Raw genomic sequence first — 13,655 nt, forward strand, 5'->3', positions numbered from 1 at the left:
AGAAAAACTTAAGCAGTAAGACGTAAGCAGTAAGCAAATTGACCAATCACAGTCATTGATTCTTCTTACGGTTCAAAAATCAACAACTGTGATTAGTCAATTTGCTTACTTCTTACGTCTTACTGCTGAAGTTTTTCTGCCACGGCCCTTAAGCGTCTTCTACAATGGCAGTAGGAGTAGTAGTAAGAAATAAGCAGTAAGCAAATTGACCAATTCCATTCTCACGTTTCAAAAATAATCGATTGTGATTGGTCTATTTACTTACTGCTTATTTCTTACTACTACTCCTACTGCCATTGTAGAAGACGCTTTAAGGCCGTGGCACACAGAAAAATTTAAGCAGTAAGACGTAAGCAATACAACAGTCGTTGATTCTTTTTACGGTCCAAGAATCAACGACTATGATTGGCTGATTTGCTTACTGCTTAAGTTTTTCTATGTACCACCAGCTTTAGTCGTGGTAATTTATTAAATGGCAAATATATGAAATCAGTATATAATCTCGTTATTAATATAAAACAATATCGCATATTCGTTAAAATTTTACATTAATATGGTCCGCTCCAACAAGAAACGATTAGAAATTCTTAAAATTAATGCAAAAATTTAGATTAGGTATTTTTTTCAGAAAAGGGATATTAACAAATACATTATTTATATATATAAATCTTTAAATATTTTACAATATACATTAAATTCTGAACCAACCAGGCATATCAGGTGCCTTGCTCTGGTCTATAAAGTTTTGCAAGTCTTTTTTAGCTTCATTTATATTCTTTTCTTCCGTCTCACTCGAATCTTCCTTGAATAACTGAGGGAATTCAAACTTCTGATCCTTTGGCTGAAAGGACAAAATAATTGATTAAAAGTAAAGTCTAAACTTGTTTTTAAATAATTGATTAAAAGTAAAGTCTAAACTTGTTTTTAAATAATTGATTAAAAGTAAAGTCTAAACTTGTTTTTAAAGTAGTCATTTAGATATAATTGATAAACATACTAGTATAACATAGGCTAATTTCCTGTCGTCTTCTTTAATGATAGCATTCCATTGCCTGTTATCCTCTTTGGTTTTTCCAAGCGCTATTCTAGTTTTTACATGCATAACTTTGACATTATAAATCTTTTCCAGATAATTTCTTATATCATATATAGTCATTTCCATCGAACAATAGAACTGAACTACATTTGGTGGCTGCTTTCTTTCGGGAGCAATCAATTTCATCCAGAAATTGGGCAAAAATACTCTCAATTGTGGATTACCTTTCTGGTACAACGGATACCTATATCAAATTATATACAACTTCAAATTTGTCTGAATGCAACTGACATTTTCATTAATGCATATACTCAAGCGACTTTTAAAACTTATAATTTAAACAAAATGAAAATATACTTAAAATGAAAAAAATTAATAATAATAGCTCAAAAACAGAATTTACATAACTTTTTTATTAATGAATTGAGGTTAGACTGAGTTATTTATTGTTTTTTTCGAGTTTCATATGTTAAGATGCATCATTGTGACTTACCATCGTGTTGACATTATGCTGTAACCGAAATTGGTATACTTTTTGTTAATTTAACAATAGCACATAATTTTCAAACTTTAATACTTTGCTCACACGCTCGATTTTCATTAAGGTCGTTCTACATTAGTTGCAAGCAGCCTAGAGTGCGTTCCTTAAGTCACGATCGACAATAGGTGTAACAAGCTTTAAGCCTTAAGAAATTGACCAATCACAGTCAAATTTAAGGAGAATAATCGACTGTGATTGGTTAGGTTACTCTTACTTCCTACTTCTTGCTATTTACTTCCAATGTAGGCTGCGTTCCGAAATTCACTGTCAGTACTGAAATTCTATAGTATACGTGACATGAATTATAGATTTTCAGTACTCGCAGTGAATTTCGAAACGCAACCGTAGACGTCCCTTTAAGCTGGTGGCACACAGAAAAACTTAAGCAGTAAAACGTAAACAGTAAGCAAATTGACCAATCACAGTCATTGATTCTTCTTACATCCAAGAATCAACAATTGTGATTGATCAATTTGCTTACTGCTTAAGTTTTTCGGGAGCGGTGCACTTGGACACGGTGCATTTGGACACAGCCAATCACAGCACCGTATGATTAGAGACATTTGTAGAGTCCCTTGGAACAGCGACTTGTGATTGGACTGTGTCCAATTGCCCCGTGTCCAACTGATATACACCCAGTTTTTCTGTGTGCCACGGCCTTTACTGCGAGTACTGACCAGTGCCGACCTCTACTTTTAGTGAAACTCACTAGCGCCTCGTAGCGGAGACTCGGAACTCGAAAACAGCAGCCGTCCATCGTTGCATCAGTTTATCCTTGACAGTCTGTGTTGTTAGATGTGTCTGTATTCTTTCGGCGTATTTCGCTTGTTCAGTTCGTCGCGACTTCGCGCGTGTGTATTTAGGACGTGAAACAGGCTCATCTTAACTTGAAAACAAGAAGTCTCGAATTAAATCCACACGATACGCATTTCATGCGACACGTGAGACATCCACGACAATAATAGATCGAAGCAACGAGAGAGAGAGAGAGAGAGAGAGAGAGAAAGAGAGAAAGAAATATAGTCAGAGAGAAAACAGAAAAACAGAGCGAGATAAAGACCGCAAAAATGGCTGAGATTGATGCAAAAGTGAACATGTCGCTCGGTAAGTGGCCAGTGTCCTTCCCAACAGTCTAACAGCTTTGCCAGTAAGAGAAAGCCCCGGGCATCGAGCGTACGGCCCGCACATTGTCCCCTTATTGATACGACCGACGACAAAATGGCGTGCGCGCTACCTGCACATTTGTGCCTGCGTTCGTGCGTGCACGCGTAGTGTTCGCATTCGTTTTCGTTTGCATTCGTAATCTATCCGCACGAGGGTTTGCCGTCGTTCCCCTTCGTAGGCAACCAGAGGCAGACACTACACGAGAAAAGAGCATCATGCCGAACGACTATGGCGACATAACCCTTTCCTGCGATTCGAGCGCGATCGATCGGTACGTTGTGTGAGTAAGTGTGTACGTGAGAGAAGGAGATATTTCTAACGTCATTAGGAAAAAAAAGGAAAGAGGCGAGAAAGGAAAGGAGAGGGGGTGAAAACTGCTTCGGCCGAACTTCGCTTCACACGCCATTGCCCGTTAACTTGTAATTATTTCTAATTGTGCTGTGTTGCGTTACCTACGACTACATTACGTTCGTGTTGGACTTACTCGAGAAAGAGAGAGAAAGAGGGGGGAACCAGGAAGAAAAGGAAATTCGAGTAGAGCACGATAAGGCAGGAACTGCTCGTCGTTCTTCACGAATAATCGCGACCACGACGATTCATTCCCGATTAATTCTCGCTCACGGGAAAAGGCAACGGCGAAGTTCAATCCACGAGGAGCCACGGAAGAGTCCTCTGCGGCCACTTAGATTCGCTTTTAATTAACCGGAATCACGCTCGCGTAGTTCTCGGCAGGATAGCGGCATTTAAAAATGATGAGAGCGCCTAAGACGATGTCGACGGGAAAGCCGGGAGGATCACGGGGGAACTTCTCGCATTCGTGAGATCGCCTTCTTCCGCTTCGTTCAGCAAGGAAGAAGTCTCTAACAGGGTCTAGTGAATCCTCTATAAGAGTGTGTAGGATCATGTCTTCAGGAAATTCGGCAAAAGCACGGAGGAGCCAGACGGAAGTTTTTCGTCCACCGTAGACAGTCGCGTCTCGCGCCATTGCGCCATCTCTTTTCCTTCGTTCAGCAAAAATGAAGTTCAGCGAGGTTTCGAGCGAAGACGACTGACGGGAGTCCCGCGGTTCGAACACGAGAACCATTTCAAGTTCAGCTCCTCAAGTAACAGGAATCGGTGGGAAAATTCGATCAAAGGATGTAGCCGTTCTCCTAAATAGCTTACGGACGTGATTAGGAGAAATGTCGCAGGAGCAAGCCGGGAAATTGCGGCAACTTTCAGCACGACCAGGTTCGCGAAGTAGAGCAGAGTCGGGTTGGTTTTCACGCAACCAGGTCAACGAAATAGAAAAGGGACAGTTGAATTTCGCGCACTGCTGAGTCAACGAGATTGAGAAGGAGGGTCAGTTGGTTCCCACGCGTGCTCTCTCGTTCCGTCTTTGAGTACACTCAGCTGGTTTCCCCGTGACACACATACACGCACAGAGAGAGAGCAAGAGAGAGAGAGAGAGAGAGAGAGAGGAGGGGCAGCGGAATGACACGTCGTCGCGTTGCGAAATAGGATCCCCCGACGATGAGCTCGCGAGAAAGTCGCCCGGGACGCCGAGGAGAGAGAAGAGGAGAGGAGAGGAAAGTCGGGAAGGCCGCGCCTTCCTCCCTCACGAGAATCACCTCGCGTTCTCCCTCTTTTTCTCTCTCTTTCTCTCTCTTTCTGTCTCGGCGTTGCATGTGGGAGACGAGCGGTGTTTACATAATCGCTCGCCACGGCCTGTATTTTTATCCGCGACGTTGCACCGCGATGGCGATGACGCTCTTCCCGCCCGGAGCGAGCGGACGACGGCGCGCTGCACCAAATACGGGAAAAGGGGACAGCACAGCTTGACCTTGTCCGTCGACTGCTGCCAGCTCGATGTGTAATAGCTGGATTACGCTTCTCGTGTCACCGCTGAGCGAGTCCTTGGCGAGCGAAAGCTCCTCGATGTGGATGCCGGCTGATGCGCAGGGATGATTTCGAATAACCGAAGTAGATCCGGGCCGGGTGCGAATTCAATCTCGTCTCCTGGAGCCGAGCAAGTATAGGGCTCAGGACGAATTCTCCGAACAACCCGCACGGGATGCTCGCTGAGCGAGGTTAGACAAAAAGCTTAGACCCAGAAGTACCACCGGCGTGCAGGCTGATCGCGATGTAGCATTCGGATGGGAAACAAGGTGGTGTCGCGCGCCGACATTCCTACGGATATTCCCGAGGGAGGAGTATACCTCTTGCGGGTGGCGATGCCAATGGCAAGGGTGCACGCGCGTTTCTTCGGAGGTCTCTGAAGCGCGACGACGCTGGAGGAAGTAAACAGTAATAACGTACGGAGAGAAGATGGCGGCGATTTAATTGCGACGAAGATGCGGCTCGACTCTATCAGGGTACAGTGAGAGAAAGAGAGAGAGAGAGAGAGAGAGAGAGAGACAGCGTGACGGTTTTGCCGTGCGAGGAGCAGAGTGGCGAATAAGCCGCGGTCGCGCACTACCTCGAAGTGATGATTGTCAATGTGATTGTTGTCGGACGTGAGGAGCAGATCAGTGAACGCCGGAGGCCCGGGATGCGACCGCAGAGATCATTGCACATTAAGTCCGTTAGCCACTATCCTCTGAAAGTATTTCTACCAATCGAAATCGCGAAGACGGATATTCGTTTAATTTCATTCTAAATTTCTTGCTTCCCGATTCGTCAGAGACGTTCTTTCAGTCTTAATTATTTCTTGTTAAATACCTCATGTATATGTCTTTTCAATTATTCATTTGCATTATCCATAATTGTTTTATTCCAATTGTTTTCTATTATACTTTCTTTACTTAATATTATTTTTTAGTGTTATTAAAATATTTTTTTTTATCTTGTCAAATTATTGAAATATTCGGAATTATTTAATTTAAAATTATTATATGAATTCAAGAATGTAAATTTAATCTTCCGCGTACACACGTATTAGCTGCGTTGGGTATTGTAAATCGAAGACGACAGATTACTTTTTTTTACCTCGAAAATCAGCCGCCAGTTTACACCTATCTGTTCCATATCATCACATCTGCATTCGTTATTTACATTTTCAGAGCAAATCGAGCTCTTTGATCTGTTCCGGATTCAGAGGCCGAGCTTCCAGACCATGTTTATTTGCCCGCGAAAATTTAAGTTGTCTATCTCCACATAACTTACTTACGTATGGCTGCATTTAGAAACGCTCATATGCTATCATGCATGCATTTTTCTATGCTGAACTAATGTTTACTTTCGGAACCTAAAAAGAAAGAAGTGTAATTGAGATTTAATGTAAAAAAGAGGAAAAAAGGATATTAATGCAGCTGGTAAATGCAAACAAGAAGGAATAGACTGCATTTACTTTCTATATATTTTACGAATCTAAGTTATTTAAAAAGAAAATAATATCTTCATTCGCTTTTTAATAATATCTTCATTCACCGTTAGACGCCAGCAATTTGTCGTATCTTTGTTCTGTTATTTAATTAATTAAATTGAATTTAATAATTTTAATTATTAATCATATATTCATCTGAAAAAGATATTCTTTCTATGAATCTCTATCTTTAATCCAATTATAATCTTCAAATTTACAACTTTCTTTAAGAGGTTAAAGGTATAATGAGTGATAACTCAGAATTGTTTGGAATTTATCTTTATGTTCGTTTTACTCGGCGGTGATTAAGTTCGCCATTTGCCAGCTTGTATCTCAAATTTACAATACCGAACGTAACTACAATTTTGGGACTGTGAGACTCGAACGAATATTCGATCGCTCGTCAACTTTTGTAAAAACCCCAGTAAGTGAGAAACGCGCGCAACAGCTACCTGAAAAAAAGAAAACTTTAGAGTTTCTAGAATACATAAAAGTACGACCGTTAGTTATACTTTGAAATAACAATACGCACCTGAAGTTTCTTTTAGAAATTCAAGTCCGATTCAAGATAGTGCGCCACATAATTTTCTATCATGTATCAAACGTGTAGATATTAATTTTTGCATTTATCAATAATAAATTAAAAATTTTTCGTTTTCGCTAAAAAAATGGCAAGTTCTAGTTGAAGTTTTTACATATATTAAAAGAAGACCTCATAAAAGCCATTTGGCACAGTTATCGACAAAAATATGAGAGTACAAGATTGATGAACAAATTGATATTTTTAAAATACCGTCATAAGGTAGCTTACAAAAAGTTAATAAATACTAAAATTTTGCAACGTCAATGTTTCGTGAAGAAATCTCAGATGTTCTTTGATTTTATCGCGCTGCTCTATCCTGTAATTTTGAGGCTTTACTATATTTTCTGTGGAATATAAATATGCCCAAAAATATCGTTTTTCAACGAAATTATGGTTATTCAAAGTTGCCCGATCCAGATTATACTATATGTCCAAAACAATTTTACGCGGAGGGTTAATTATAACATAAATTCAAAATTATTTAAAAATTATATTAAATCTCATATATATTATCTCAATGTTCTTTTAACATTTTACTTTCATGTTATTTAATATCATTTCAATGGTGCTTTTTGTCACCAATTAAAGCTCTATGTCCGGACATAGAATTTTGATAATCCGATCTTACAAACGATTATCCAATTATTAGTTTCGTGGTAAGTGTGCCTCATTAGTTCTCGTCACAGCAACGAGTCGAAAGATGCACTCTCAAAATAAGAGGATACGTCCATGAGAGGATCGCACCCGATGTATCGCTTAAAAGAGAATCTTCGTATAGGCAAAACGTCGTTGGGAGCGCGACGTAATCACGGACGCAATGATATTTCTCAAGTCGGCCTAGACTACGACGTGATGACGTATAATTTCGTACGATAACGCAAATATACATATATATGTTCGTGTTTCGGGAAGTCGCACTACCACCCGTTCGGGAATCGCTTCGGAAGTCGTGTCGGAAAAGACACGGTGTCTTTAAATATATCGAGTTAAAGTTTTGCAGAGATTAGATCACCCACCACCGAACACCGCATGCCGCGCGTTCACGGCGTGCCGTACACTCTCATTAAACAATGCGCGTTTTCTTCCTTTTAAGATGAGATCATAAAGATGGAGAAAAAGGAGAAAAAGAAAAAGGCCGGGGCGCTCAACGGGAAGGCCGGCGGCGCAAAGCGCAACCGCGGTAACGGTGCGCGCGGCCGAGCTGGCTTCCGAGGTAGAGGAAGCGCGAGAGTCAAGCGCAACGTCGGGACCACCGCGAAGAAGCAACAGACTTGGCTGCGCGGCGCGAGCAACAGTAACGTGCGCGGTGCTGGCGGCAGCTTCGCGAAGAACCGCTACAAGAAGAACCTCGTGAGATCGCGGAGCAACCTGAGCTTGAATCAGAAGACCACCAACACCAGAGGCGGCGGCGGCGGCGGCGGTGCTGCGTTCAATGCGCGTCGCAGCAGAGGCGCCAACAGATTCGGCCTGACACGCAGCAGGAGCCGCACGAACCTCACATTCAACCAAGGCGGCTTCTTCACCAACAATAAGAACAACAACCCGTTGCTGAAGAGAACCAGTAGCCTCCCGAATCTGCGCGACCCGACCTGCGTGCACAATCGGCTGGGCTACCAGAGTCCCGCTCAGATAGCCTATCGCAACCGTGTGAAACGGGCGAAGCAGCTGCTGTTGCAACGACAGAATCAGAGACTGAGCTTGCAAAATCAACTCAGAGTGAGTCCGAAATCCTAACGGTGGTATATTTGTAATCCGATCTTATGTTCTGTTCATTTCTTGGAGCGAAAGTGTGCGGCCAAAGTTCGGCCCACTTTGTTCAGGAAGAAGTTTTGAATCCAAATGATCTTTGTTTTGTAGTTTTTGGCACGTTGATTGCGAATATGCAAGTTCTAAGGTAGACTGACGTGACGTTACAGAGAAAATGGCTCATTTAAAATTGCGTTTTTAAATGGAGCCATTTATTTTAATAAAAACGTTAACTTGCAATGTAATTTATTTCTTGATAACTCCCGTTTAATCTTACTGATGACCTTAAAGTGTAATCAACGAGCTAACAGTACAATTTGGCCGTGCCAACTGCTTGAGAATTTCACTAAATCCATCGAACGCTTTTGAGATACAATTCAGTCACTCCTTCTCCACGGAATCTGGAACTATTGCTGCAACTCACTGAAGATGATTTTGTCCTTGTAAATTGTCATAGCTTCACTTCTTATTTGTGAAAATAAATAATGCTATCTAGTGAGGTGCAGTTTTAAACGAGCCATTTTCTCTGGAATGATATATCCTTTTATCTTGGGACTTGTATATTTTTGTAATCAGCACACAAAAAACCATGAAATAAGATCAATTTGGATTCAAAACTTTTTTCTGAATAAAATAAGTCATTAGCACTTGGTCGCACTCTTTCACGTGAAAAGTAGAACTACTTGAATTCGAGTAATTTTTTTACTCATACATTTTAAGTATTAATAGTCGTAACTTGAAATTTGTTGCGAGATATTTCAGTTGAATTGTTCAGCTGAAAGTTGTCTTGAGACGTGATACAGTTCAATAGTATCTTGAAAGTTAATTTGACATTTGGCCAGTTAAAATATCAGCCAAAAAAAGAAAAATCATGCATTGTTTGGAAAAAAATATTTAATAGAATGTATGCTAAATTATAAAAATATTATAGAAAATAGAGAACAGATGGCAATTTGTCAAAAATATCGTAATCTTTCATCCAATTTGTACGTCAAACTATAGAATAAATTCAATCAATTAGATTGAATTATAAAACTTTGAATGTACAAAATATATAAGTTTATATAATTAAATTTTTTATTATGTATATTTATAACAAAAAGTTGTGTAATTTATACTCACTACTTTATTTTTAATTAAAATCTCTTCTTAATTCACCTCCCGGGACTTGTGTATATTTAAATAATATACAATTTTTCAAGATTTCTCAACTGATTTCTTAACTGATTTTTTAACTAAAGAAAATTTATGACCATTTATGAAAGAATATTGATACATACTTAGAGGATTTTAGAAATCGATTATTAAACTGTGCGAAATTAAACTCAAGGACTCATATATCATAGATAAACAGATTTCGACTTTCTCGTTGGAGCTGTAATCACAGATATGATGTAATATCAAATTGACTCTCAAGTTCTATCTATTGAATTGTATCACATCTCAAGATAAGTCTCGCCTATATTAAATTCTTTAGCTGAAACACCATTAATACAGGCTTAAATCACCTAGTAAATATCTTCACTCGAAATGGAAAAGTGAATACGTTATAAGTCCAGTCCCCTTAAGATCGTACAATCAATGAAGGAGTAACCGATGAGAGTTAATACAGGATGTTATTAGCGAAATCTAATCAATCATTGCAATAAAATTAAAATCGAGAATTAAAGAAAACCTTAGTAACTTTAGAGTAGGTTTCACTAAGAACATCCTGTGTTTGCTCTTATTGGCTTTTTTATTTCTTCATTGATTATATATCTGAGATTCTTGATATCTAGTATTTTTGTCTTAACAATTTAGTTGATTTTGCTTTTTAGTTAATTTTTAGTCAATTTTCAAATGCTCCAAGAGCTACTTTATTAGACATGTAGCTTCAGAATTTTAGGATCTTAAGCATAAAGTTGAACTGTGAATAATCAGATCATCTGTTTCATAAAGCAGAGAAAATGATGTTGAAATATAATGGTGAGATATTGATGATATACATGCGAATTTCTTTAACACAGATGGCACAGACCGGGAAAGCTTTACTCTCAATGCAACCGAGGATTCTGGAACGCAGGCAGCAAATATTAACGTCGCAACGTCGCTTTACCACCGGTGGACTGCGATCCGATCAAATCGCACGTGCACAAAGACGCGCACAGTATGAGCAAAAAATACAGAGGATGAAGTAAATTTTAATTTATATGCCATATACACTTACACATTATCTTTAATATATCCTATTAATCAATTTTAAAATTGATGTAACGTGAATTTCTAATTTAATATATTAATATATAATATTATTAGTTATAGGCGGCTACTTTAGGGTCTATAATAATACATTTTATTAATAAATTATTATTCATTAATATTATTATACTCTATATTATCTGCATATGAAATATACAGGTTTTCTCAGACCTTTAATTTTATTTAGAATTTTTCTAAGTAATTTAGAGACAATTTTTTCTTATTAAAAATGTCGAGGAAGATCATTATTGGCAATTTTTTAAATTCAACTCTACATCTTTGGAACTAAAACCTGAAGTAAACATCTGTTAATATGTAAAGTTAATCTGTTAATATGTAAAGTTGAAATTGATTGAAGAAAATAATATTATCCATTTGGCTGCTCGAAATTTAGTCTGCAAAACGTTCTGCTTTTTTATTGCTTGTATTTTTGAGACATCTATGGATGTCGTGATGTTTCCGTTAAAAAAAATTAACTTTCAGTAGCTTAGAAAACCCTTAGGGGACTCCTTTATTATCATATTAATTATCGTAATGTTACAGTTCCTTGCTGACTCCCAGTCCAAACGTCAACTTCATGTGCACGCTAGGAAGTGAGTATGCACCTACTGCGCGTCAACGGCCGCTCACTCTCGCACAGAATCGGCACACCGCGACCATCGGTAGTCCACGACAAATACCTAGAGGACGATCACCATATAGACAAACCACACAAGGATTAAACATGGTATTACACATATTCTCTCTCTCTCTCTCTCTCTCTCTCTCTCTCTCTCTCTCTCTCCCCCCTCTCTCTCTCTCTCTCCCTCCCTCCCTCTCTCTCTCCTCTCTTCTCTCTCATTTCTTTCTCATGTTTTTGTTAAGGTATTCATCAGCTATTCCACAAATGTGTCCAATGTTAAATTAAAATTCCAGGTTGGCCGATCACCATTATTTGGCCGGGCACGTTCGCGATCTAGATCGCGATCTCGTTCGCGTACGCACAACACTGCTGCGTCGGATTCCAGCGGAGAGGTCGACGATCGCACCTTCAGCGAAGTCATGTACAGCCTATCGGGAAACTTGGGTATTACCGGGCGAACCCTTAACGACCGGTTTAGCTTTTAAGGAATGTTTAACACCGAGAATTAAATTTTAAATTTAGATTTACTGGAGAGAGATAAGTGAGAGTAATTAATTTTTATGCCTTAACAAACGTAGACGACGGAAGTGCTGTTCTTTTTCTTTTCTTCTGTTAAGATAATAAAAATGTCAAATTTATGAAACGCATATTAGGAGGTATTTTTTTCGTTTTGTTTCGTAAGAAACGTGCGTGAATTTATTTCAGAAAATATCGTATATATTAGTAGTATTGACAAGTGTGTATAAAATATTTCTAGAGAATATAAGTACAGATTATTGTGTACATTTATTGGAATTCACGATACATACTTTGTCGAATACGCATCGTATGTGTGAATAGTACGATATTTGTGCAAGCTTAATTTACAGTTAATAAGACCTCATTTCATCTTCTGTGTGCAATAACATTATAAAATCTTCAGTATTTTTTAATTACTGGTTATTATACGCTATTACATTTATCTGCCTATGATTATGAAACATAGAAGACGAGAGCACGGGGAAGAGATGTTATTTACATACAGCAAATCTCAGAGGATGATTAATGAATTATGAGGTTTAGTGTAAAGAGAAGCATATCTTAAGAAAAACGCAAGTAATATACAAATATGCAAATGTGTGTAACGAACTCTATGTAAAATGATATACGTTGGACAGACTGCATATCTTTTAAATCTACTTTCGTTTGTTTTAAGAAGTATACAAACCTTAATTATCGGTTTTCTTAATCCCTTTATTATTAAAAATTAAAAATGCACATTGCAAGTTACAATTATATTTTAGGTGCTATTGAAATATAAATGCTAGATCAGTATATATTTTCGCATAACACATATATTACAGCTAACATCTGTTTTCTATTAGTATAAATTACGATTTTAATTTATAGACTAGAAGATATGATACGATACAACAATACGGACTGTAATTAAATACATTGAGTGAACTTCTATTGTGAATTTTGATTCAATTTTATCATTAATATTTCTGGCTACTCGCCTTAGGACTATTTAATGACTATTAATTAATGACAGAAACGAGGAGAAACATTCTCTCTCCGCATTCCTGCGAAATACGTAAGAAATAAAAATTTATTCATAAAATGACATTTACAATAAATCAAGAAACTGTGTAAGACAGTCCTAACATTTTTTTAACAATCAATAATCGGAAAATTAATGTGACATGCATCCTTTTTAACTTTTCTCATAGTTCTGCCACGTTAATTTCACGATTATTGATTGTCCGAACTAAAGGATTATGTTCGAACTATTTTACACATCTGTTCGATCGATTGCAAGTATCATTTTGTGAACATATCTTTTTATTCCTACGTATTCCACATGAATTTTTAATAACAATTGTATTTTCTCGCTTCTGACGTCATAAATCAAGTTCATCACGGCGAGGACATAAAGGTCCTACGAATTATCCGTATTTTGTAGCATCTATATTTATTCGTGTCAAAGCAACGTCGTTACATAACATATGAATTGTAATCTAAACTCGAATTTGTATTGTATTACGGCACAAGATGCATAGCATATGTACCGTACTCCATACACCTAAGAAATAGATAAGTAGATTGCAAACTTCTTTCGCAATAAACACAGTGAAAACACGCTTTTATGTTAGATACTGTTGAGGATCCTGAATACTCGTTGCGGAACTCCTAAATGATAATGTTAGAGCCGAAAAAAACGCATATCCTAAATTCTTACGTGTCATTAATAAAACGATATTTGTATGAAAGAACACCAGATCGTTTGAGCATACTTCAAAAACTATGCTTTTTTTTGACAATCAATAAAACGAATGTGGCAAGCAGTCTTCCTCTTTAATCCTTTTCTCACGATTTTGCCACGTTTATTTTATAGATATT

The 13,655-nt window shown here is 38.1% G+C and overlaps 2 protein-coding genes across 5 annotated transcripts; one reads left to right on the forward strand and one right to left on the reverse strand.

Annotated features, from left to right (window-relative positions):
- Positions 1 to 636: 636 nt before the first annotated feature.
- LOC116847365 (39S ribosomal protein L23, mitochondrial) lies at positions 637 to 1,696 on the reverse strand. The gene is made up of 3 exons (XM_032822296.1): positions 1,530 to 1,696; positions 998 to 1,280; positions 637 to 841 (listed from the first exon to the last, which is right to left on the reverse strand). The coding sequence occupies exons 1-3, from the start codon at positions 1,541 to 1,543 to the stop codon at positions 692 to 694; spliced, it is 447 nt and encodes a 148-aa protein (XP_032678187.1). The 5' UTR covers positions 1,544 to 1,696; the 3' UTR covers positions 637 to 691.
- A 637-nt stretch (positions 1,697 to 2,333) lies between these two features.
- Positions 2,334 to 13,396, forward strand: LOC116847357. Of its 4 annotated transcripts, none has more exons than XM_032822285.1 (5): positions 2,334 to 2,681; positions 7,761 to 8,383; positions 10,420 to 10,586; positions 11,195 to 11,378; positions 11,567 to 13,396. In XM_032822285.1, the coding sequence occupies exons 1-5, from the start codon at positions 2,645 to 2,647 to the stop codon at positions 11,756 to 11,758; spliced, it is 1,203 nt and encodes a 400-aa protein (XP_032678176.1). In that variant the 5' UTR covers positions 2,334 to 2,644; the 3' UTR covers positions 11,759 to 13,396. The 4 variants fall into 4 exon arrangements, with proteins under 4 accessions (XP_032678176.1, XP_032678178.1, XP_032678177.1 ...); XM_032822287.1 differs by lacking the exon at positions 2,334 to 2,681 and adding an exon at positions 2,697 to 3,012; XM_032822286.1 differs by lacking the exon at positions 2,334 to 2,681 and adding an exon at positions 3,027 to 5,095.
- Positions 13,397 to 13,655: the final 259 nt, after the last annotated feature.

Source organism: Odontomachus brunneus, unplaced genomic scaffold (genome assembly GCF_010583005.1).
Source record: "Odontomachus brunneus isolate Ranch 3 - 2012 unplaced genomic scaffold, Obru_v1 Obru_scaffold_077, whole genome shotgun sequence".
NCBI lineage: Eukaryota > Metazoa > Arthropoda > Insecta > Hymenoptera > Formicidae > Odontomachus > Odontomachus brunneus.

Coding starts and splice junctions, on each gene's coding strand:
- LOC116847365 (XM_032822296.1), bottom strand. Junction 842..997: donor AATTAGCCTATGTTATACTA/GTATGTTTATCA, acceptor TTGTCCTTTCAG/CCAAAGGATCAGAAGTTTGA.
- LOC116847357 (XM_032822285.1), top strand. CDS start 2,645: ATGGCTGAGATTGATGCAAAAGTGAACATGTCGCTCG. Junction 2,682..7,760: donor AAAAGTGAACATGTCGCTCG/GTAAGTGGCCAG, acceptor CTTCCTTTTAAG/ATGAGATCATAAAGATGGAG. Junction 10,587..11,194: donor CAAAAAATACAGAGGATGAA/GTAAATTTTAAT, acceptor GTAATGTTACAG/TTCCTTGCTGACTCCCAGTC.